Source organism: Nerophis ophidion, linkage group LG09 (assembly GCF_033978795.1).
Source record: "Nerophis ophidion isolate RoL-2023_Sa linkage group LG09, RoL_Noph_v1.0, whole genome shotgun sequence".
Taxonomy (NCBI): Eukaryota; Metazoa; Chordata; class Actinopteri; order Syngnathiformes; family Syngnathidae; genus Nerophis; species Nerophis ophidion.
Window position 1 is genome coordinate 3,024,872 of NC_084619.1, and position 27,150 is coordinate 3,052,021.

Consider the following 27,150-nt stretch of genomic DNA (forward strand, 5'->3'; position numbering starts at 1 on the left):
TGGGATGAACAACAAATGATTACATTTTGGGGGTTATCCGGATCACCCTCTGAATCAGGATTTTTTTTTAAATGATCCCTTTTTATTGGGAGATAGTCTGTACTCTCTGATTGCTTTTCTAGTTATTAATAGCATTATAATTTTTCATATAGAGTGCTTGATACCCCAGTAAAACTCTTAAAGTAAAAGACTAGACGGTCCTTACCATAGTGCAGAGGCGAGGAGCACTGAGTGCCATCTTGACAACGGAAGGCAGTACGACCTCGTACAGGTGTTGAACTTCACAATGCTCCAGACACTATGGAGGGAACAAGAAATGTATGTTTTAATGCAGGGGTCGTTCAACGAAGGCTCATTTAAGAGTTTGGAGGCCTATCGAAGTAACATATTTAAATTACAACCAATGTAGGTCAAGGTATTCAAAGCAACTAAATATATTTACATTTAAAAAGTTCCTACATCTTCGTTTTACTCGTACAATATGCTATAGAACTACAAGTCTCACCTTAAAACTCATTTGTATACTCTAGCCTTTAAATAGACTCCCTTTTTAGACCAGTTGATCTGCCGTTTCTTTTCTTTTTCCTCCTATGTCCCACTCTCCCTTGTGGAGGGGGTCCGATCCGATCTGGTGGCCATGTACTGCTCGCCTGTGTATCGGCTGGGGACATCTCTGCGCTGCTGATCCGCCTCCGCTTGGGATGGTTTCCTGCTGGCTCCGCTGTGAACGGGACTCTCGCTGCTGTGTTGGATCCGCTTTGGACTGGACTCTTGCGACTGTGTAGGATCCATTATGGATTGAACTTTCACAGTATCATGTTAGACCCGCTCCACATCCATTGCTTTCCTCCTCTCCAAGGTTCTCATAGTCATCATTGTCACCGACGTCCCACTGGGTGTGAGTTTTCCTTGCCCTTATGTGGGCCTACCGAGGATGTCGTAGTGGTTTGTGCAGCCCTTTGAGATACTAGTGATTTAGGGCTATATAAGTAAACATTGATTCATTGATTGAAAAACAGATGTATGCAAAATAAATGTTCAGGTTGTTTTATAACTTACTGCTAAGTTAAACGTTTTTAAATATTTACAAAGAAATTGAAACTGGTGTTTAAAAAAGACAAGTGTCTTTTATTGATGTTTTAAAGTACATAACTTTCACATTTTTAGGATATCATCATTTATTGTGTAACTTTTTCAAAGTTTAGAACACAGTGCACGGTCACAATCTAATAACAGTAACCAATATTAGAGCCAGGAGGAAAAATCAATGCCAATCCTGACAACAGGTTTATTGTTGTTTCTACCACTCATGTAATATCACGAAATAGAAAACTTTAGAGAAGGTGTCAAGTTCAGACGCCACTGGTAATTGGAGGAATGTTTTCCACGTAGGAAACCCCCTCTACACTGGAGGGATTATGAAACTTGCTCAGGAGTCCCGAGGGAGCATCTACAGTGTGTAGCTGCAGGTAAAACACCTAAGATATGTCACTTATCTACGCGAGTCGAAATGAGCATCAGAAAAAACAAAACATCACTCTGCCACATATCTTCAGCTTCAGCCCTGCCTCAGCAATTCCCCCTCTAAAATAAACACAGTACCTCCCTCATACGCCTAGATTTACGACGCAATCACTTATGAGCGTATTGGCTTCAAATGTCGCGTCGTCAATCACTGGTCTTATTCTATCAAGGTAAGCTGATTAAATGGACCTTCTGGAGCAAATGCAAATGACCGATGTGTGGCGAGAGAGGCAGGGTGGCTTGATGTTCAACGGGATGGGGGAAGCATTTGCTCTGCAATTTGGCCGGGGAGCATTTATATATGGCAGCGGGGTCTGACTAAACGCTGTCAGAAGTAATGAGTTGGCAGGCATCATAAAATGCTCCCATGGGGCTATTTAATAGATGGTGGATGGTTGAAATATAATATCTAAGGCAGTTCGAGCAAAGCCTGACCTTACGTGCAAGTTATATTATGTAGGCTTTTTAATTTAAGCCATTCAACTTTGAAGCAGGCATTGAACTACTTTTATTTGATTTTTTATTATCAAAAAATGGTGTATATTAAAATGTTTCTATTTTTCTGTGTGCGGCCCTACGTCTTGGCCAGCCGAATATAATTAGATTTAACAGTTATACAAGTGTAAAAAGAACCACAGAATAATAAAACTAAGTCAAAATGACTCACTCCCCCGTGAAGACAGGGACAGGAGGATGTTTACATAGCAACACTATCACCTAGTGGATTTTCATAAGTACTGCTAGAATAATATAACAAATTGCTGCGGAGAGGTAGCGACTTGTCCAGGGTGTAACCTGCCTTCCGCCCGAGTGCAGCTGGGATAGGCTCCAGCACCCCCCACGGCCCCGAGAGGGAGAAGCGGTAGAAAATGGATGGATGGGTTGTTACTTCATCAGTATGTCCTACGTAGCAGTTGCAAAATCAATATGCACATTTACTTCACATCAATCAATCAATCAATGTTTACTTATATAGCCCTAAATCACTAGTGTCTCAAAGGGCTGCACAAACCACAACGACATCCTCGGTAGGCCCACATAACACGTAACACATGAATTCTAATGTACTTTTCAACGTGTATAGAGCAGCAGTTCACTTTTATAGTTATCATTACGAGTTGATAGTTAAAACGCTGCGTTTATTTTATTTATTTATTTTTTAATCCACCTATATTTAGGTTGAACTAAAAATGTTACCACTTTTAGAACATTCGAACCACTTTATATGCAAATCTTGATCATATTTACAGATAATGCCAATGCTTCTAAGTGCACATTTTCCAATTAACTACAGACGTAAGAAAAACGGTGACATACAACAAAAAAGCTTGACGAAGCACAAAATGTTTGTGTACTCTCTCGGGGGAATCAGCTGTATTTATCTATGTATCGCTTCCACGCTCAGGCCGCCAACATTTATCAGAAAGTGACACGGTGACAGTTTTATTTGGCAGGAGGGAAACACTACGACAATTTAGAGACACATCCCAATTTGTGTAATTCTTTTTTTCCACGTTCACCCCCCTCGTATCCGGGGAGTGTCAATCGAGTGGCTTGGAGCAGGCGTGTATCTTGACAATTATCCAGCAAAGCATAAATTGAGTGTCGCGACAGAATAGCAATATCCCTCGGATAAAAGATAGATGATTTAATGCATTGGAATGCAATAATACCAGATTTAAACGATGGCCGGATGCTTTAGAAAAGAAACCTAAAAAACACACTCATGGACTTCATTTTTTGCATGATGACCATGTTAATCTCATATATGCTGCAAATTTATGACTCTGTAGGTTTTTGCGCAATTTACAGTGCCAGATTTGAAAAAAGATGTTGTCTCCAGACTTTTGATTATAAGGACATAAAGGTTACAGAATTTTGACAATTTGGAAGTGGATATAGTGTTTTTAGTTAAATACATTGGTCACAGTACCAGTTAACAGTTAGAATTAATAAGTGTCTCCAATATTTTACTTTATTTTCAGACTTACTGTAGGCCAGGGGTCGGAAACCTTTTTGGCTGAGCGAGCCATGAAAGCCAAAGATTTTAAAATGTATTTCCGTGAGAGCCATATAATATTTTTTAACACTGAATACAATTAAATGCATGCAATTATAATTATTAACAACATTTTTAGAGTACAATAAGTCTCTTATTATTTTTAATAACATTTTTATTCTGAAGCTAACCAAAAATAAATCAAATACTTCTTACCAATAATGCGACTTCTTGAACAGGTGTGGTAGGAAATGGATGGATGGATTAAAATGCATGAAAATGATTTATATTTTGAACGTTATTTTTAACACTGTGATTACCAGTAAAATTATTAATTACTTATTGTGTTAAGCAATGTCAGCTAACATTTATCTGAGAGCCAGATGCAGTCATCAAAAGAGCCAAAGGTTCCCAACCACTGCTGTAGGCCATATTTTTTCTTAAAGAGCTTGATCAACTACCACATTTTTCAAAGCGCAAAGACACTGAATTATGAATATTTTGGATTTTGATTTAACTTTGTCAGCATGTAAAAGAGAAAATAATACAATTAGTACAACACTTATACTACTACTATTAAAGAAACTGCTGTTCTAAATATGTTCACTGGATGTCGATACCAAGCAGGAGGTAGAAAAGAATATAAAAAAATAGAAAAGAATAGAATAGAATGAACTTTATTGTCATTATATTAGCATATAACGAGATTAAGGACTCCAATTTAAGGTGCGGTAGTGGCAACAATATGGGATAAAAATAAATTACACAAGAGGTAATAAAGATAAAACTAAGAATTGAAATAAACTACTATCCAATAAAAATAATAAGCAATCCTGTACAATATACAAAGACCTATACAAATATAAAATACTGTACAATATACAAAACAAGACAAGAGTACTGGAGTAATAAATAATCAGTGTAGGATGTATTGCACTTGAATGGTAATATTGCACAGTAGGGTATTAGGGTAGGATATTGTATAGGGGTGAATTATTTATTATAAGTTAGAGTTCAAGTACAAGTTCAAGGTACACGGGAAAGTGGGGCTATGACTCCTCCCCCTCGACCCAACGTAAAACAAACAGGAGTAAAATAAACAATTATTTTAATATTGACACTCGGAGCAAGGTGGGTAAAGTGTGTTGCCCAGGGTCACAATCCAATCCAATCCAATCCAATCATTTTCTACCGCTTGTCCATTTTGAGGTCACGGGGGGTGCTGGAGCCTATTTCGGCTGCACATGGGCGGATGGCACTGTACACTCTGAACAAGTGGCCACCTCATCACAGGGCCAACACAAATAGACAGACAACATTCACACTCACATTCACACAAAGGGACAATTTTTTTTTAGTGTTGCCAATCAACCTATCCCCAGGTGCGTGTCTTTGGAGGTGGGAGGAAGCCGGAGTACCCGGAGGGAACCCACGCAGTCACGGGGAGAACATGCAAACTCCACACAGAAAGATCCCAAGCCCGGGATTGCACTCAGGACTACTCAGGACCTTCGTATTGCGAGGCACATGCACTAACCCCTGCTCCACCGTGTCGTCCAGTCCAATCCAATCCACTTTATTTGTATAGTACATTTAAACAACAAAAATGTTTCCGAAGTGCTCCACAACGGCAGTGACTTTGACGGCAGAAGCTGAATTCTTGGCAGGAACCCTCTCGTTTCTGGATGACCGCTCTACCATCTGAACCCTGCCGCGTGTATTTCTGTTTGCACTAGTGTGACTGTTAAAGGGGAACATTATCAGCAGACCTATGTAAGCGTCAATATATACCTTGATGGTGCAGAAAAAAGACCATATATTTTTTTTACCGATTTCCGAACTCTAAATGGGTGAATTTTTGCGAATTAAACGCCTTTCTGTTTATCGCTCATGTGGTGATGACGTCAGAATGTGACGTCGCCGAGGTAACACAGCCGCCATTTTCATTTTCAACACATTACAAACACCGGGTCTCAGCTCTGTTATTTTCCGTTTTTTCGACTATTTTTTGGAACCTTGGAGACATCATGCCTCGTGGGTGTGTTGTCGGAGGGTGTAACAACACTAACAGGGAGGGATTCAAGTTGCACCACTGGCCCCAAGATGCCAAAGTGTCTGCCGCCAGACCCCCATTGAATGGGCCAAAGTGTCTCCACATTTTACATGGCACAAAGATGTATGGATATCCTCCAGATGCATTTGCAACGTTAAAGTCAAGGAAATCACAAAGGTGAGTTTTGTTGATGTTGACTTATGTGCTAATCAGACATATTTGGTCGCGGCGTGACGGCCAGCTAATCGATGCTAACATGCTATGCTAATCGACGCTAACATGCTATTTACCGGCAGTGCTAAAGCAGACATGGCACAGAGATGTATGGATAACCTGCAGATGCATTTGCAACGATAAAGTCAACTAAATCACAAAGGTGAGTTTTGTTGATGTTGACTGCCAGCTCATCGATGCTAACATGCTACGCTAATCGATGCTAACATGCTATTTACCGGCGGTGCTAAAGCAGACATGGCACAGAGATGTATGGATAACCTGTAGATGCATTTGCAACTATATTACGTTTCCTTACACCCACATTTAATGCGAAAAAAACACTTACCAATCGACGGATTTAAGTTGCTCCAGTGTCAAAAGATGCGAAAGTCCTGATCGTTTGGTCCGCACATTTTACCGGCGATGCTAACGCAGCTATTCGGCCATGCTATGGCTATGAATAGCGTCAATAGCTGTTCGCTCAATAGCTTCAGTTTCTTCTTCAATACTTTCATACTCCAACCATCTGTTTCAATACATGCGTAATCTGTTGAATCGCTTAAGCCGCTGAAATCCGAGTCTGAATCCGAGCTAATGTCGCTATATCTTGCTGTGGTATCCGCCATTGTTTGTTTACATTGGCAGCACTGTATGACGTCACAGGGAAATGGCTAGTCGCATTGCAAATAGCGAAAATCAAGCACTTTAAAGCTTTTTTTTGGGCTATTCGGGGACCGGAAAAATTTTGAAAAAAAACCTTCAAAAAATACAACAAGCCACTGGGAACTGATTTTTATTGTTTTTAACCCTTTTGAAATTGTGATAATGTTCCCCTTTAAGAATGCTAAAATGCTATTTAAAACATTGCCTTTACGGACGAATTCCATGTTGGAAACAGATCTTTTCCATTATATTCTATGAGGAACTGAAAAACAATGTCAACTGTAACTCAGTTAGAAATTAAGGTTATTCATAGCATTGCAAATATTTGCCCCTCTACTTTTATGAACACCATAATACTTTGTAAAATGCCTTATCAGCAGAAAGGTTTTTGAAAAAACGACGAGAAGGGGAATGAGAGGATCGGAACGGCATAGTCGCAGGAAGGGCATCTTCTAGTATAAGCCCTTACTTAGCATCTTATACAGATAGTGATGGATCCTTTTAATTCAATTGGATGAAGCTATAAAGTGGCTCGCCCAGCGCATCGATCTACCGAGCTCCGCCTTACGCAGGTACATTAGGGTCGGAAATAAAAAGACCATGCAGGATGGTTTATATTTAGCTGCGAAAAGAAGCGTTGGGGCCGGAGTTCAACATACCCAAACTAGGGGTGTTAAAAAAAAGGTTGTAAAAAGATAACAGATCCACTAAGCTAATTTGCAAACGCTCCAAATAAAAAACAGTGGCGCTTGCAATTTGTCAATGGCAACAAACTAGCTAATTGTAAATTGATGGCTAAATGTAGTAAAATCCATGATAGCAATCAACAAAAATCAAACAGAAGTTTAAAATGTCTTTGTTTTCTCACAGGTATATTTCAACATCGAACAGTTGCAGCTTACCTCAGTGCAAAGAAGGTTGAGAGCAGTGAAGTCCCATTTCTTGGCATGTGCCGTGTTATACCTCAGTATAGCATCCTGAGAAGAGGAAAGTCAGTTTTGTTATGTTGCCATAGTGGACTATAAATGCTGTAGATCAGGGGTCGGCAACCCGCGGCTCTCTGATCATTCTGATGTGGCTCAGATGCATACTTGCAGACCTCCCCCCCCACCCCGTTTTTTCCGTCGGGATCTCAGTGCCTCTTCCAGAAAACTCCCGGGGTAAATATTCTCCGATTTTCACCCGGACAACAATATTGAGGACGACAATATTGAGGGCATACCATGATGGCAATACCTTTAACATCCTCTGGAACATGACGTCGCGTCCGATTATACACTATTCTGTCTGCGAACCTGACGGTCACATGAAGTATGCGGCATTTAATGTCACACGCAAGTGACTGCAAGACATACTTGGTCAATAGCCATATAGGTTACACTGAGGGTTGTGATATAAACAACTTTAACACTCTTACTAATATTCGCCACACTGTGAACCCACACAATACAAGAATGACAAACACATTTTGGGAGAACATCCACACTGTAACACAACATAAACACAACAGAACAAATACCCAGAATCCCAAGCCTCCCTAACTCTTCCGGGCTACCTTATACACCCCCGCCCCCCCCAACCGACGCACGGATTTGGGGGGGGTGTATAGTGTAGCCCGGAAGAGTTAGGGATGCATGGGATTCTGGGTATTTGTTCTGTTGTGTTTATGTTGTGTTACGGTGCGGATGTTCCCCCAAAATGTGTTTGTCATTCTTATTTGGTGTGGGTTCACAGTGTGGCGTATATTAGTAAGAGTGTTAAAGTTGTTTATACGGCCACCCTCACTGTGACCTGTGTGGCTGTTAAACGAGTATGCCTTGCAGTCGCTTATGTGTGGCTGCAGAAGCCATATACAACATTTGATAAAGTTGACAAGCTTATTGCTAAAGTTGTAGAGGGTGTTAAATGCAGCGCCATCATAGCACGCCATTATACAGTAGTTGTTAGGATGCAATTTAGCAGACATTAGAGGGAATAGTTGTTCTGAAATTCAGGGGTTCCCCCGTAAAATTCGGTGATTAGGCAAGCGCTATTCATATTAACGTCGCGGGCCGCACTAACATTAAATCTTCATATTAAGGTGCAGGCCGCGTGTCTGAGGCGCCTTATTTATACATAGCACAAAGCAAAAAAAAAACACGTATTCAGTGGTTTCATTTTATTTTTCAAAATAGTTTTGTGGCTCCCATTGTTTTCTTTATTTTTGTGAAACGGGTCAAAATGGCTCTTTGAGTGGTAAATGTTGCCGACCCCTACTGTAGATAAACACTGCAGTAGTACCTCAACTTGAAAGTGTTTTGAGATAAGGTCTCTTGGCTAAAATCTTGAGTAACAAGCATCCCCGCCAATAGCCGGCGTGGCGAATGTAACAGTGAACCCCGTAAGAGCCGACCAAAACATCCGGTTTTACTTGCTAGCATTAGCTTATAGCTAAAAGTGGACATTTTTTTTTACAACCACAGGAAAGAAGAAATAGAGTTTGAAGAACAGTGCTGAGAAAAAAAAAAGCTCATAATATTCATGGAATTAAAGAAATTAATCATCCAAAGCATGACAGCTAACTTGGCAAAGCAATTCAAGCGTAGCACTGCTAGTCAGGGGTCTAACGCCAGCCAAGGATAGTTAAAGAATATCTTAAGGACAGACATGTATCCATGAAAATCTGGAGAAGCTACTAATGGTGTGTTTGACGGAGAAGCAGCCCAAGTGATATTTTTGTATTCCTCGTAGAATTCAACGCTCCAAGGTAAGATGCTGTACATTAATATTGCATTACTTCATAAAACTATTGTAACTGTTAGTTTTTCCTTCTGTTGTAATGTTGGTTGTAAAATATTTCTTATTAAAGGTTACTTTTATTTACAAGGCATGTTAAAATCGGGCTCTTTTGTCAGGGGGCAGATACCAATTAAAATGATTTGTATTAATTTCAACTTTGATTTGCGGTACAAGTGTTTTGAGTTAAGAGCAGAACCAATCAGGCTCTTAAGTAGAGGTACTAATGTACATTAAATGGTTCGTTTGTATTAAATAACACTGCATTTTACAAGTCATAGTATAGTCTGATGTAAACACCGCCACCTTGTGGACAGTTGTGAACTTACAAGGGTGTCATTATTCATTATTTTTGTGCGCATGATGGACAATAATGAAAAATGTGAAGTTGCTGTAAAGACCAAAATATTAAATGATAAGTGCTTTAAAATGCAGTTTCTGCCTAACTGGATCCAGGTGATACCATGAATTGATTTACGTGGACCCCGACTTAAACAAGCTGAAAAACGTATTGGGGTGTTACCATTTAGTGGTCAATTCTACGGAATATGTGCTGTACTGTACAATCTATTAATAAGAGTTTCAATCAATCAATCCTTCAATCAATGATCTCCACAAATCTCTCTTACCCTCACATCCAGGGAACTTTTGAACCCTCCTTGCAAGGTGGAGTGGATTATCTCCCACCGACTCTGAACGCCACCTCCATCCTATTTGGAAAGAAAACCCTGAATGCAACTGCTCTTGCTTTTTGTTTGGATTGGATGTTGTGGTGGAAGAAATAATCAGACCTCTGTGTCCATCGAATACAGATTCTTTTCAGAGCAAGGCATCTTCACGGACACGTCGTCCCAGGCGTCCTTGAACTTGCCGGGGTAGGGGACGGGCACCTCTCCCTCTCTGAGGAGATCTGTCTGTAACATTGAGAAACAAAAACACATGATGTGAAGTGAATTAAATGTATATAGCGCTTTTCTCTAGTGACTCAAAGCGCTTTTACATAGTGAAACCCAATATCTAAGTTACATTTAAAACAGTGTGGGTGGCACTGGGAGCAGGTGGGTAAAGTGTCTTACCCAAGGACACAATGGGAGTGACTAGGATGGCGGAAGCGGGGATCGAACCTGCAACCCTCAAGTTGCTGGCACGGCCGCTCTACCAACCGAGCTATACCGATGTATTCAAGGGTTGTTGTACGTACATACATGTTATGTTTGGGAACAAGTACATGCATACCAGCGACGTGCAGTCACTGGTATGCCTGCAATCATGCAAAGAAATATAGTATGATAAAATAATTTTAATTGTTAGTTTTTATTTTTCATTTAGCTTCATCAATTTTGATATTTTTTTCTTCAAAATCACTGAATTTTCGCAATCCCTGGTTAACTGCTCGGTCTGTCGTGCGGTCAGAGCGAGTTCTTGTCCGGTGTGTTGCTAAGCGTTCAAAGCGGCAGAGAAAAAAGTCAGAGGTGAGGCAAACAGTTCTCGTGCCTCATGATCCCAGACATACGGTGGCCTCAGCGAGTAAGTTCCGCAGCGACTTGTTTTTTCCGTCTCGTGTACCTCGACTTTCAACATGGATGACTTTCTCTCCACACTTAAACAGTTTTTTCAAAAGTGGACTTTCAAGCGAAGCATTAATAATTACTAAAGGAAGACCAACGCGGAGCCAAATGCTTTGTTTCAATCAACAGAATGGAAAGTTACTCGCTCTTTCCAAACAGAGTGGTATACCCAAAAAGACTGGTTTTGTGGATGTTCTGCAAGAAACCGCCTTTTCTGCCTTCCTTGCCTTCTGTTTTCAACCTGTGGCACAATGTGGACTCAAATGGGATTTTGTGACCTGAAGAATTTGCGAAGAAGCCTCACCAAACAAGAGCGGTCGGCCGCTCATATTCAAAGCCAAATTGCCCTAAAAACGTTTGAGATGATGAGGATAGACTTGGCTTTGGATGGACAGCGTCGACTTAACATTAGTGTCCGCAATACTAAGGTAAAAGAGAACCGAGAGATTTTAAAAGATTTCATCAATGCGACCTGCTTCCTCGCCAAACAGCAGCTAGCATTTCTTGGAAATGATGAGAGTATGAGCTCTGCTAATCGCAGCAACTATGTTGAACTTACAGCTGAAGGAAGATAAGGAGGACTTTTACCGGAAAGTGATGGATATTTTTATCCAGAAGGACCGGCGCATGGACTTCATTTATAAGTAAAGGTAAGTCAGCGATAACATTGTTTTTGTTTTGTTTTTAATGAAATGTGCATTTGGTGGGCGACGGTTTATATGTTTAAAGAATGAAGAAATTAAACATAACCCGTAAACTTCTGCCAATCAAATGGCAAATAATCTCCACTGAGCGCATGTATTTTTAAATCTGATTCTGATTACATCAGTGCCTCACCCAGCTATAAACTTCACCCCACGTCAGTGATGCATAGACTGAGTAGGTATTTTATTAGGCTACACCCTGACCTCCACACTCACAGTCCGGATACTAGCTGCAAGCCACCAAATAAACTGTCAGCTGCTATGTACAGCCTTCCTTATCATTGAAGTGTTAAATTGCTTTAAGCTTTTACATTACATTAGTGTGACACACCTTCCTCGTTTGTTATCAGAGGGTACAGTACAATACAGTAGTTTACAGTACAGTGATTAACTCAGTTTTACAAATATTTGACGGGTAATGACGGAAAAATTTGCTTTAAAATTTGCCTGTACAGAAACAAAGATTTGATGGGGACACTTTGATACTGGAACAGATTACAGAAGAACCTCTAATGTGAAACACACCCAGTTCTGTGAAGCTTCCAAGTTCATTTCAAAACAATTTCCTCCATGGGAAATAAAGTGAATTATTTTGGCATCATACAATGTTTTATGAATTTTTAACAGTTTAACATTGTTTTTTTTGTTTTTCACTTTCTTAACGGTTGAACTTATTACCAGGGCTGCCGCTCCCTATAGGCCAAGGCTATTCCATTACATATTGAAAAGGGCCGCAGTTTCAAAAGCCTAAAGGCTCAGTGGCCCTACATCGAAATGTGGATGTTTTGTCAGAAATTGCTTCTGAGATAATATTCCTTTGAGACTGTGTTTACCTAATTGCAAAGTAAACACATCGGCTTTCACACTGCACTGTCAATAAACTCATTATTCTGCCCTCTCAACACAATACCAGCGTGTTCCGTTGGACAGATAGCTAACAACATGAAGAAACAGAAGTTTTGTTGATGAATGATGTTTCTTCATTTGAATTATTTTCCTTCCTCAGTTGTATTTCTTTCCACTTCTTCCTTCATTTAAGTTTGTAAGACTTTAAATATAATCATAAAATAACCATTACAAAAGTAAATATTTCCTTTGTGTATTTTATATTAGTAATGTCCATTGTATATTTTATATAAATAAAAAAGAAGGTTCAGGGTAATTATATTCAGTTTTACATAAAAAGCTACAGATGTTTATGCCTATAAACAACTAAACAACAGCCACAGCAAACATTGCACACAATGAATCTGGGTCAACGTAAGTAAATCTAAGGTGTGGCGTTAACCCTTTACAGGTCAAATTTAGCGGTACGTGTATTAAAAACGAGCTTTGTTCGCCAGAGTTAAAAAACAACCACGAATACAAAAGACATCACGAAGTGAGCAATTTCAGTACAAAACAAACTACATATTTGTATGTACTACTTACGAAGATCTGGACCAAGTTTTGTTATGAAGCTTATAGGTGTGGGTTTGTACCGTTGTTGCTGCTTTTTGCCAACAGTGTGTTCGTCACTTAAAAGGGCCGACTGGAAACAATGTCTCAAGCACTGGCTCTGGGCAGAATTTTTTTTTGTATTTTTCGGACCCTAGGGCGCACCGGCTTATAAGGCGCACTGCCGAGGTCTTTTTTCATACAAAAGCCGCACCAGATTATAAGGCGCTTTATAGGGGTCATATTATGATTTTTTTTCCCTAAATTTAAAACCCATCCTGTATCAGTGGTTCTCAACCTTTTTTCAGTGATGTACCCCCTGTAAAAAAAAAATTAATTCAAGTACCCCCTAATTAGAGCAACGCATTATTGGTATAAAAAAAGAGATGAAGTAAAATACAGCACTGTTTCATCAGTTTCTGATTTATTAAATTGTGTAACAGTGGAACATATTGCTCATTAATAGTGGTCTTTCTTGAACTATTTAGAAAAAAATAAAATAAAAATAACTAAAAACAAGTTGAAAAATAAACAAGTGATTCAAATATAAATAAAGATTTCTACACATAGAAGTAATCATCAACTTAAAGTGCCCTCTTTGGGGATTGTAATTGATTCATGAACTTAATTCTAAACATTTCTTCACAAAAAAAGAAATCTTTAACATCAATATTTATGGAACATGTCCACAAAAAAATGTAGCTGTGGGGCGGCATAGCTCGGTTGGTAGAGTGGCCGTGTCAGCAACTTGCAGGTTCGATTCCCGCTTCCGCCATCCTAGTCACTGCCGTTGTGTCCTTGGGCAAGACACTTTACCCACCTGCTCCCAGTGCCACCCACACTGGTTTAAATGTAACTTAGATATTGGGATTCACTATGTAAAGTGCTTTGAGTCACTAGAGAAAAGCGCTATATAAATATAATTCACTTCACTTCACACTTCAACACTGAATATTGCATTGTTGTATTTTTTTTTTCACAGGTTATGAACTTACATTCAACTTTTGTTGAATTCTTATTCAATAAATATATTTATAGAGGATTTTTGAATTGTTTCTATTTACAGAAAATGTTTAAAAAGTCTCACGTACCCCTTGGCATACCTTGCGTACCCCCATTTGTGAACCACTGCACTATGACAACATAACAAAACCGACTTTCCTCTTCTCAGGATGCTATACTGAGGTATAACACGGCACATGCCAAGAAATGGGACTTCACTGCTCTCAACCTTCTTTGCACTGAGGTAAGCTGCAACTGTTCGATGTTGAAAAATAGCTGCGAGAAAACCAAGACATTTCAATCTTCTGATTGCTTTTTGTTGATTGCTACAATGGATTTTACTACATTTAGCCAACAATTTACAATATAAGCTAATTTGTTGCCATTGACAAATTGCAAGCGCCACTGTTTTTTATTTGGAGCCTTTGCAAATTAGCTTAATGGATCTGTTATCTTTTTACTACCTTTTTTTTAACACCCCTAGTTTGGGTATGTTGAACTCCGGCCCCAACGCGTTGAATCAAAGAAATTTTTAACATCAATATTTATGGAACATGTCCACAAAAAATCTAGCTGTCAACACTGAAAATTGCATTGGTGCATTTCTTTTCACAGTTTATGAACTTACATTCATATTTTGTTGAATGAAGCATTATTCATCAATATATTTATAAAGGATTTTTTAATTGTTGCTATTTTTACAATATTTAAAAAAAAAATCTCAAGTACCCCTTGGCATAGCTTCAAGTACCCCCATTTGAGAACCACTGGTCTACATAATAAGTAATGGTGGTTCTTTGGTCAAAATGTTGCATGGATTATGTTTTAGAGATCATCTTCAAGTTGCTTCAGGATGAGCCGTTTTGTGGGCGGTCTTATTTATGTGGCTAACCTTCGACATTGTCTTCTCCCCGTCATCTTTGTTGTACCGGTGTAGCGTGCAAGGACGGGAGTGGAAGAAGTGTCAAAAGATGGAGCTAACTGTTTTAATGACATTCGGACTTTACTTAAATCAATAAAGGGGCAGCATCTCCTCATCCGTGGCTCACTAGTGCAACGACAACGTCGGAAATGTGTCTTGTGATTAGCCATCCAACCGGAACTGTTTAATAACTAAAGTTCCATGAGTGAGTTATGTAAACCCATAACACCGGTAGTTTTTAGCGGTTCCATAGCGAGTTTACTGACAGATATAAGTTAGAACTTTATGCTACTTTATATTAGCAATGGCAACAGAGGAGGATGACGTTTAAAAGTTGTGTTATCCAAGCCTGAATACACTGTGTACAAAAATGACTGATCTACAAATGCAAAAGTACTATGCGAATACTTTTAGACTTGTGATGGGTATTTATGGTGTATTTTACAAAAGAATGGTATGCTTAATTCCCCTTGTCAAATTAATCCCAGCTAGTGGGCGGAACTATTGGCTATTTAAGTTGGAAAATGACATTTTTCTGACAGTCTGCTGTCTGTCACTGCCAGAGGTTTTCTGTCCTGAGCAGGAGTTTCAGCCTCCATGCATCAAACATCTACTGAGGTGATTATTTTGATGATGAGATTATGTTGTGTTGTAACCGGTTAAAAGAGTTTTGTTGATTGCTAATTGATTTTGCTAGATCTGTTTAGATTATTTAATTATTTAATTTGACATATTTGATTATTGACCTTTGATTGTGAATACTGTATTTTTCGCAGTATAAGTCGTTCCGGAGTATAAGTCGCACCTGTCGAAAATGCATAATAAAGAAGGAAAAAAAAACCATATAAGTCGCATTTTTGGGGGAAATTTGTTTGATAAAACCCAACACCAAGAATAGACATTTGAAAGGCAATTTAAAATAAATTAAGAATAGTGAACAACAGGCTGAATAAGTGTACGTTATATGAGGCATAAATAACCAACTGCTATGTTAACCTAACATATTATGTAAGAGTCAGTCAAATAACTAGAACATACAGATGGATAGTACTTTATTGATTCCTTCAGGAAAATTTAAAAAACATATACTAGAACATGCTATACGTTTACCAACCTATTTGCTAAATCCGATAAAATCTTTCACACATAAGTCGCTCCTGAGTATAAGTCGCACCCACTATGAAAAAAACTGCGACTTATAGTCCGAAAAATACATGTATTTTGTTATAAAGGATGATTTACATTTTGATTACCGTATTTTTCGGACTATAAGTCGCAGTTTTTTTCATAGTTTGGCCGGAGGTGCGACTTATACTCAGGAGCAACTTATGTGTGAAATTATTACCACATTACCGTAAAATATCAAATATTATTTAGCTCATTCCCGTAAGAGACTAGACGTATAAGATTTCATGGGATTTAGCAATTAGGAGTGACAGATTGTTTGGTAAACGTATAGCATGTTCTATATGTTATAGTTATTTGAATGCCTCTTACCATAATATGTTAGGTTAACAAAGCAGTTGGTTATTTATGCCTCATATAACCTACACTTATTCAGCCTGTTGTTCACTATTCTTTATTTATTTTAAATTGCCTTTCAAATGTCTATTCTTGGTGTTGGGTTTTATCAGATAAGTTTCCCCAAAAAATGCGACTTATACTCCAGTGCGACTTGTATATGTTTTTTCCCTTCTTTATTATGCATTTCCGGCAGGTGCGACTTATACTCCGGAGCGATTTATACTCCGGAAAATACGGTATTTGATTATTTTTAATATGCTTATTTTGAATAAATATATAGGCCTATTTAACGCATGCGACTTTGAAATGTATTTAGAATATAAATGTACTATATAAGTATAATATACAATACTAATATAGCCTCTATTTATTACTGTTACAGATTGTGGGTGCTTTGTTTCTTCCTGTTGTTGTTCACTTCTTGACACTTTGGGATTTAAATAAATGTTTGTAAACTGTTACCAACTGCGTGCCTTGCCATCCTTGGTTTGGAAGTCTGTTTTGTAAACGTTACATTACCTTCACCCGTGGCGGGGCGTGACAACCGGCTTTGTAGATGCCACGGTATTGCGGTTTCAAACTTTTATTAACACAGCCGTGACGCGTGACGGTATCTTACGAAAACTTGGTGAGCGGAGGTTTTTTTCCTGGCACTTTTGCTTTGGCGGGTCTGAAAATAAACTGCATCTTCAAGAATCCTTTGCACTTACAAATACATGTTTGTAGTATAAATGTGATGAACATTTGAGCATTTTTTTTTGTTCATTTACAGGAAGTGTGTTTATTCTAAACATTCCTGCCACTTCTTTTTAAACAGGCACTGAGTGAGCACAATATATCCATCATGTCCTCATGTGTCATGTCTTTTTTTTTTTTCCGGACTATAATGTGCAATAATGTTATATGTATATATATTCATATGTGTGCATATATGCATGTGTGTGGATATATATACATCTCTTATTTTCTATCTTTTTTTACTATTTATATTACCAAATTGTATCTGCACCTTAGGTGATCTGCTCCAATTTTGTTGTTATTTGAACTTGTTCACTGTAATAACGACATAAAAACTATATTTTTTACATTCTATAGCAATTTTAAGACTTTTATTGGGGGGGACATATAACACAATAATATCGTAACGTGTTAATACTGAGATATCGTATGGTGAGATTTGTACATGGTTACATCCTTACTAAGAAGACAGATATATTCCTATGCTAGTTATTGAATTGCTTCTATTATTGAATATTTCTGTATATACTGTACAGCGTGACCTTTTGCAGAGTTTATTGCACTTAAATGCTAAAATGTATTTAGTTACCTTGCACTGGTGCTTTTGCGACAACAATACATTTCAATGTAATGTCTTTTTTTTAATGATTTTCCCCAAAGGATGCATTCCAAATTGCACTACTTGTTGGGGTATTTCAGAGATTGCAGTGCAATTCAAATGTCCATGATTTCCAAGGAGGAACATTTTTTTTTTGCGTTTGCTTCACAATTTCCACAAGTTCTAAAGACGGAAAAAGAATACAAGTTCTGCTCACCCTGACTGTAACAGTGTGGTTCGGCACTGCTTTCAGGTGGGACAGCGGTGGGGCACACTGGGGCATCCTGTTCAGCTCATCTATGGGTGTCCCAAGCCATTCCCTAATCTGGTCACAGGCAGGGGATGAAACCCTGCAATTCAACAAAACCAGTAAAGAAAAGGAGGAGTAGATCCCAAAAAAATAACTATACAGATACCTTTCAGAAGTCGACTGGTTGATGATCAAATCCTGACTCATATCTGATGTGTCGCTACCATCTGCCATCCCGGCATCACCAGTTCCCATGGAAACCCGCTGATCCCTCATGTTGGCCAAACTTCCAGTATCAGAACAAACTCCCTGAGCATCTGCACAGCCACACTCTTCCACAACAGCATTGGCGCCATCTCCGTGGTTGTTTGCAGAGTTGCTGACGTCAAGCGCCGTCTTACCAGCGGGGCTGCCGGGACTTGGCATCTCCACGTCTTTGGAGGGACCCACGCCCTTCTTTGGACTGAGGCAGCAGGCGGGATTGTGAGAGTGTGCATCAACACTGGTGGTTTTCACATGTTGAGGACTGTGTGAGGAAGTAGCTATCTTGGATTTCTGTCCGTTAGAACATTGCGTTGGAGCCGGGCTACTTCTTATGCTGGAAAGCCCCGAGTCACTCAAAGAGTCCATTAAAGCTTGAGAGGAGGCCATGTCTCCGCTTGGAAAGCCATCTCCATCTTGCTCAGGGGTTGGACAGAAGAGCTCAACTTCGGCTTGGCTATCACCAGTCACACTGCAAAACACCAAACGGTCCACGCCAGGGGTGTCAAACTTCTTTGAGGGCCACATTGCATTTACTGCTGCCATCAGAGGGCCGCTTCTGTATCTACAGTACAGGCCAAAAGTTTGGACAAACTGCCTCTTCTCACTGCTTCAGTCAGGCAAGCGCTACAAGATCACTTTACTTACCACTTTAATTACCGGACTACAATACTGTTCATGCAATGACTGTAAATAATGTAAAAAATAATGTAAAACACTTTACTTTCCACTGTAATTAACGGACTACAATACTTTTCATTCAATGATTGTAAATAATGTAAAAATAATGTAAAAACAAGAGTATAAAAAAAGTCATACTGTTCCATTACCTTTGTTCAAACTATTGTCACAACTTAACTGCCAAAGAACTGTAGACACCTTCATATTTGTTCCTTCCTATACTGCAGGGGTGTCCAAACTTTTTCCACTGAGGGCAAATTAAAGCATGCGAGGGCCATTTTCACATTTTTCATTTTCAAACAATAACAAAATATATGGATTTTTAAAAATTATTTTACCTTTAGGGGTCCCGGGAACCATGAAGGGTCTCAGTTAATAAAATGTTAAAAATAAGTCAAATTTGTATTATTATTTTTAATTTAACGCTTACAGTAACTCTATATCGACTTTGAAAAAAAAAAAGGTTTTATGGCATTTTTGTCAAACACATCTTTGTTTTTTTAATAGTAAAACTGAAATATGCAGTATTTAGTAATTAGAGCCCTAAAAAATCAATAATGCAGGACACCATTGATTTTAATTCTTTATTTTTTTTTTTTACTTACAACACTTAAGTTACGAGATCAACTTCAGATATATCTGTCGATATAACGTTTTAACTATTATTTTGTTTGTTTTATGCTCTTTTGTAAAAGAAAAACATGTTTTTATATGGCAACTGCACAATATATGCAATATTCACCACATAAAACATTTTAAAGTGAATTTTTTTAACTAATTGTAACTTTGAAAATAATTCATTATAACATGGATTTTTTTGTCATTATTTTTTTTGGGAGCAGTGGCAAAAAATAAAAAATAAATCATTGATTGATTGACTCTTGTAATTAGTAGATTGCACAGTACAGTATATTTTCCGTACAATTAACCACTAAATGGTAACACCCGGATAAGTTTTTCAACTTGTTTAAGTCGGGGTCCACGTTAATCAATTCATGGTAAAGATGGGTTTTACACGGTAAAATAAAGACAAAAGAAAAAAATAACAGCCTGCATGGCAGCTTTGTGTCAACATTTCAACTTTTTTTTGCTAAATTTCACCTCATTCCAATTTTTCTAATGTTCTTTTTTTATTTTTGAAATAGCATTTATAGTAAACAATTAGCCCCAGGCCGCACTTTGGACACCCCTGCTATGCTGTGTATACTTTTACACTATTTGATCTTGCACTGGTCCTGTATTTGACTACTGTACTTCTACTTGTACTGATACTTCTACCATAACTTCTGTGACTTATTGCGCAACTTAATTGTCCTGTAATTAATGTACATCAGAGCTATTCAATTTTTTCTATTTAGTGTATTAGATTCTGCAACAAGTGTTTGGATTCCACTCTACGCAATATTTGAAGAGCATGGAAAACAGCATTTCACTGTGGTGAAGTCTGCATGTGACAAATAAACTTGAACCTTGAACCTTGGTTATGGTTTGAATTCATATCCAACAATTGCGAGAACGTCATTTTACTGTCAATATCGGCTGCCGAGTTTAATTTATTTAATGTTTTCTGCTGGTGGGATTTTTTTCCATGAAAAAAATGTGCCCTCTGCTCAGAAAAGGTTGGAAAAACACTGAATTCTAATGACATTGTTGGGATTTACTAGACTGCTTCACACTCACCTCCTCTGAGAATCCATTTCTTTATCCATTTAAGGAGTCAAACCATACAAGTTAACATAACCTGCACACAAAAAAAAAAAACATTGGACGTTGTGTCACATTTCATTGCATCTTTTGATCAGCACAAAAGAATATGAACATTAAAAGCCTACTAAAATGAGATGTTCTTATTTAAACGGGGATAGCAGGTCCATTTTATGTGTCATACTTCATCATTTCGGGATATTGCCATATTTTTGCTGAAAGGATTTAGTAGAGAACATCCACGATAAAGTTCGCAACTTTTGGTCGCTAATAAAAAAGCCTTGCCTGTACCGGAAGTAGCAGACGATGTGCGCGTGACGTCACGGGTTGTAGGGCTCCTCACATCTGAACATTGTTTACAATCATGGCCACCAGCAGCGAGAGCGATTCGGACCGAGAAAGCGACGATTTCCCCATTATTTGAGCGAATATGAAAGATTCGTGGATGAGGAAAGTGAGAGTGAAGGACTATAAAAAAAAAAAAAAGACTATAGATTGGGAGCGATTCAGATGTTATTAGACACATTTACTAGGATCATTCCGGAATATCCCTTATCTGCTTATTGTGTTACTAGTGTTTTAGTGAGATTATATGGTCGTACCTGTACAACTTGAAGGTGGGCCCCGCACCATTCTTCATCACCAGTCGACGGGTGGTGGCGATGCCCATCTCTGCCCTTCGCAAGGGACCCTCTTCGAAACACGATCTTTCAAAATGATCGCTGCATAATACGCTGTACTTTGTGTGTGTGGTCCAATCCAACCGTGTTCGATTGACAGCTCTGTTCTATAGTAAAGCTTCACCGTCATCTTTCGGGAATGTAAACAATGAAACACCGGCTGTGTTTGTGTTGCTAAAGGCGGCCGCAATACACCGCTTCCCACCTGCAGCTTTCTTCTTTGACGTCTCTATTATTCATTGAAGAAATTGCAAAAGATTCAGCAACACAGATGTCCATAATTCTGTGTAATTATGCGATGAAAACAGACTTATAGCTGTGAACAGTGTTGGAACAAAATGTCCTCTACAATGCGTGATGTCATGCGCACGCATCCTCATACCGCGACGTTTTCAACAGGATACTTAGCGCGAAATTTAAAATTGCAATTTAGTAAACTAAAGCGGCCATATTGGCATGTGTTGCAATGTTAATATTTCATCATTGATATATAAACTATCAGACTGCGTGGTCGCTAGTAGTGGCTTTCAGTAGGCCTTTAAAGGCGCTTATGTTGACGCGTGCTTGTGACTTTATTGGTGGGAGCGGACATTTTATCCCAGCACCACTCACGGCCAAAAGTCGTACGATTTAATCGCATAATTACACAGTATTCTGGACATCTCTGTTGCTGAATATTTTGCAATTTGTTCAATTAATAATGGAGACGTCAAAGAAGAATGCATTTGGTGGAAAGCGGTGTATTTAGGCCGGCTGTAGCAACACAAACACAGCCGGTGTTTCTTTGTTTGTTGTGAACCTTTAATATGGAACAGAGCGGTCAAGCGAACATGTTTCTCTACCACATGTCAACCGGCAGGTTTCGGTGAGATAATTGTGGTTATAAGTTGTCTCTTACCGTAAACATGAGCGGAGCTTGTGTCGTTCTTCCTTCAGCTGTCAAAGAGGCAGCTGGCGCCTCCTTCACTCAGAGACACTGGCGGTCACCACACCCCTCCGACTTTCAGGTATGACTTTATAATCTCACTAAAACACTAGTAACACAATAATCAGAAAAGGGATTTTCCAGAATTATCCTTGTAAATGTGTCTAATAACATCTGAATCGCTCCCACTGCCCTCGTCTTTTTTTCCTCTAGTCCCTCACTCTCACTTTCCTCATCCACGAATCCTTCATCATCGCTCAAATTAATGGGGAAATTGTCGCTTTCTCGGTCCGAATCGCTCTCGCTGCTGGTGGCCATGATTGTAAACAATGTTCAGATGTGAGGAGCTCCACAACCCGTGACGTCACACGCACATCATCTGCTACTTCCGGTACGGGCAAAGCTTTTTTATTAGCGACCAAAAGTTGCAAACTTTATCGTGGATGTTCTCTACTAAATCCTTTCAGCAAAAATATGGCAATATCAAGTATGACACATAGAATGGAGCTGCTATCCCCGTTTAAATAAGAACATCTCATTTCAGTAGGCCTTGTATGTTGTCTATCTGTGTTGGCCCTGCGATGAGGTGGCAACTTGTCCAGGGTGTACACCGCCTTCCGCCCGAGTGCAGCTGAGATGGGCGCCATGCAGCCACCCCAAAAGGGACAAGCGGTAGTAAATGGATGGATATAACTAGTTATGAGTGTTGTTGTAGTTAAGGAATTAAATATTTGAACGTACAGTACAAGCTTAAAAGGCCAGCTGTCGAAAAGTAATGTCATGATAACGCTACCATTAATACATTTTAGGCCGTGGATTTTAAAAAAGCCATATAGAATAAACCTCACTGCGATGCTAATTTAGCACTAAAATGCTAAACATCACTGCTGTCAAAAATTGGGATGAAACTTACATTCAAGTCCGCCAGGTGTTGATGAGCCTCATATATACACGTTTATTCATTACAAATGTCACTAAAAAACGTCATTTTGAACGTGACTTCAAATATTATATTAGAAACGTCGTCGTCCGCTTTCCTGCTTTATTGACATCTCGTTGCGACAGCCGCTGCCGATTAACGGCAAGGACACCGTGGGACCAATCATGAAGTTGATGGCGGGGAAAAGAGGCGTGGTCAGACGCCAGTATCTTAGCAACCGGGCCTAAAATGAGCTTTTCTGTCGTAAAAGGCCTGAGAAGGGAGGCGGTGATTAAATCACTGCAGAAGTTTTGGGCGTCATGGTGACGTCACACTGACGCTTTTATTTAGACTTAAGACTTTGACTTCCTTTTATTGTCATTCAAATTTGACCTTTAGAGCCCAGATAAGAACGGAATTTCGTTACATAAGCTCATGGTAGTGCAGGATAAAAAAAAGCATTAAGGTGCATATATAATTAAATAAATATATATAAATAATATATAAATATATATATACAAACCCCGTTTCCATATGAGTTGGGGAATTGTGTTAGATGTAAATATAAACTGAATACATTGATTTGAAAATAATTTTCAACCCAAATTCAATTGAATGCACTACAAAGACAAGATATTTGATGTTCAAACTCATAAAGTTTTTTTTTTTTTTGCAAAAAATAATTTACTTAGAATTTCATGGCTGCAACACGTGCCAAAGTAGTTGGGAAAGGGCATGTTCACCACTGTGTTACATCGCCTTTTAACAACACTCAATAAATGTTTGGGAACTGAGAAAATTAATTGTTGAAGCTTTGAAAGTGGAATTCTTTCCCACTCTTGTTTTATGGAGAACTTCAGTCGTTCAAAAATCCGCCATACTTGCAAACCTTGAGACCTCCGAGGCGTGGTTGGGGCGGGGAGCGTGGTTAAGAGGGGTGTAGTATAATTTCACAATGCGAGTATTTCATATATATTTCGTATATATATATACATATATATACAGACATACATGTATGAAATACTTGACTTTCAGTGAATTCTAGCTATATATATATTTATTGTATTGTATATGTAAATAAAAGGCACTTATCAAATACACAGTTATAAAAACACTGTTGTTCTACTAACTGTACTGTGCTTGCTGGTTACTTAAAAAAAAAAACATTTGCCTTTCACTATTTGAGTAACCTTTGTTCTGCCATTTGCGTACTGGCGAGCAATCTCCAAATCCCGGAACATCCTTCACAGATTTTTTGTAGACATCCGCAAATTAGAACGGGATGTTGCTTCCAGCTAACAGCATAGCCATCTTTGTCTCAGCATAAGGTACACCACCGGGTCTTCATTTTGCGAGGTGGGCCATAACACTGGGTTGTGAACGATGCTGCGCTGTGGACGCTTTGTGCTTCGCTGACCGTTCATGACTGAGTATATCCGTTCACCGTGTTCAATGGACAAGTCTGTTCTACAAAATTTACAGGTAACATACCCCTTCCCCGTCAAACTCTCCTGGATAAACTCAAATTCTTGTTTCCATTTGTTTTGGAACTTGCAAGCGTAATTCTTCATTTTGCTTGTCGACGGTGTAATATATTGGGTTGGAGTCAATAACCAGGCGACGTGATGAAGTTACGTCTCTTTACTGTGGGCTTCAGAACAGCAGAATCCCTAATGCATGTTCCTTGACTGCACTTAAATGTAGAACATATGTACAATATATTTATATTATTCATATATTATATACTATATATATAATATATTATATATATTATTTATTATTATCATTGTTTATTGTGATGGAACTGTGGTGCTGAATATCCCCCAGGGATAAATAAAGTACATTCTATTGTATGTACAGTAGATGGCAGTATTGTCCTCTTTAAGAGGGTCACAACTTTGCTGAGTCTGTTCTCATGGAGCTTGAGGGGGCGTGGCCTCCAGCTCCGACTGAATTTCGGGAGGTTTTCGGGAGAGGCGCTGAATTTCGGGAGTCTCCCAGAAAATCTGGGAGGGTTGGCAAGTATGGTCTAAGCTGTCGTATTTTACACTACACTATACTTTTTTTACGCCACACATTTGATGGGAGACAGGACTGGACTGCAGGCAGGCCAGGAAAGTACCCGGACTGTTTTTTCACGAAGCCACGCTGTTGTAACACGTGCCGAATGTGGCTTGGCATTGTCTTGCTGAAATAAGCAGGAGCGTGTTTGAAAAAGACGGCGCTTAGATGGCAGCATATGTTGTTCCAAAAGCTGTATGTACCTTTCAGCATTAATGGTGCCTTCACACATGTGTAAGTTACCCATGTCTTGGGCACTAATGCACCCCCATACCATCACAGATGCTGGCTTTTGAATTTTGTGTCGATAACAGTCTGGATGGTTCGCTTCCCCTTTGGTCCGGATGACACGATGTCGAATATTTCCAAAAACAATTTGAAATGTGGACTCTTCAGACCACAGAACACTTTTCCACTTTGCATCAGTCCATCTTAGATGATCTCGGGCCCAGAGAAGCCGGCGGCGTTTCTGGATGTTTTTGATAAATGACTTTCGCTTTGCATAGTAGAGTTTTAACTTGCATTTACAGATGTAGTGACAAACTGTATTTAGTGACAGTGGTTTTCTGAAGTGTTCCTGAGCCCATGTGGTGATATCCTTTAGAGATTGATGTCGGTTTTTGATACAGTGCCGTCTGAGGGATGGAAGGTCACCGTCATTCAATGTTGTTTTCCGGCCATGCCGCTTACGTGGAGTGATTTCTCCAGATTCTCTGAACCTTTTGATGATATTATGGAGCGTAGATGTTGAAATCCCTAAATATCTTTGAGAAAGGTTGTTCTTAAACTGTTTGACTATTTGCTCACGCAGTTGTGGACAAAGGGGTGTACCTCGCCCCATCCTTTCTTGTGAAAGACTGAGCATTTTTTGGGAAGCTGTTTTTATAGCCAATCATGGCACCCACCTGTTCCCAATTAGCCTGCACACCTGTGGGATGTTCCAAATAAGTGTTTGATGAGCAGTCCTCAACTTTATCAGTATTTATTGCCACCTTTCACAACTTCTTTGTCACGTGGCGATTGCATTGGGAGGGATTCAGATGTTTTTAGACACATTTACTAGGATCATTCTGGGAAATCCCTTATCTTTCTATTGTGTTGCTAGTGTTTTAGTGAGTTAAATAGTACCTGATAGTCGGAGGGGTGTGTCCACGGGTGTGTTGACGCCAGTCTCTGAGGGAATTAGTCACGGCAGCTGCATGGACGGCGCAAGCTCCGCTGATCTCTGGTAAGAGGGGACTTTTTACCACCATTTTCTCACCGAAAACTGCCGGTTCACAAGTGGTCGGGAACCATGTTCGCTTGACCGCTCTGATCCATAGTAAAGCTTCACCTCCGGGAATTTTAAACAAGGAAACACCGTGTGTTTGTGTGGCTAAAGGCTAAAGCTTCCCACCTCCATCTTTCTACTTTGACGTCTCCATTATTAATTGAACAAATTGCAAAAGATTCAGCAACACAGATGTCCAAAATACTGTGTAATTATGCGATGAAAAGAGCGGACTTTTAGCCGCAAGTGGTGCTGGTTAATATGTCCCCTTCAACCAATAACGTCACAAACACACATCATTTTGCGACGTTTTCAACAGGAAACTCCGCGGGAAATTTAAAATTGCAATTTAGTAAACTAAAGCGGCCGTATTGGCATGTGTTGCAATGTTAATATTTCATCATTGATATATAAACTATCAGACTGCGTGGTCGCTAGTAGTGGCTTTCAGTAAATATCTTGTCTTTGCAGTGTATTCAATTGAATATATGTTGAGAAGGATTTACAAATCATTCTATTCTGTTTTTATTTACCATTTAGACAACCTGCCAACTTCACTGGTTTTGTGTTTTGTAAATTGGGTTTAATCAGACTCACCCACATTTGCTCGCACCTGTTCTAAAGTTTTTCATATCTTTGCAGCGACTGAGCACTACTTCATCTGTGGTCTCCTCGC

The 27,150-nt window shown here is 39.1% G+C and overlaps 1 protein-coding gene across 3 annotated transcripts in view; it reads right to left on the bottom strand.

The window, feature by feature from the left end:
* parga (poly (ADP-ribose) glycohydrolase a) overlaps positions 1-23,322 on the bottom strand; it is a 64,191-nt gene extending 40,869 nt beyond the window's left edge. Inside the window, exons 1-10 of one of the 3 annotated variants that reach the window (XM_061910058.1) lie at positions 23,138-23,322; positions 22,198-22,325; positions 21,222-21,310; positions 20,596-20,656; positions 18,140-18,706; positions 17,941-18,073; positions 10,022-10,144; positions 9,860-9,940; positions 7,358-7,432; positions 206-298 (exon numbers count right to left, since the gene is read on the bottom strand). In XM_061910058.1, the coding sequence (XP_061766042.1) occupies positions 206-298; positions 7,358-7,432; positions 9,860-9,940; positions 10,022-10,144; positions 17,941-18,073; positions 18,140-18,706; positions 20,596-20,624 (1,101 nt within the window). In that variant the 5' untranslated portion in view covers positions 20,625-20,656; positions 21,222-21,310; positions 22,198-22,325; positions 23,138-23,322. The remainder of the gene's footprint in view (positions 1-205; positions 299-7,357; positions 7,433-9,859; positions 9,941-10,021; positions 10,145-17,940; positions 18,074-18,139; positions 18,707-20,595; positions 20,657-21,221; positions 21,311-22,197; positions 22,326-23,137) is intronic. The other 2 variants (XM_061910059.1, XM_061910057.1) reach the window with 2 other exon arrangements.
* Between the last annotated feature and the right edge of the window lie 3,828 nt (positions 23,323-27,150).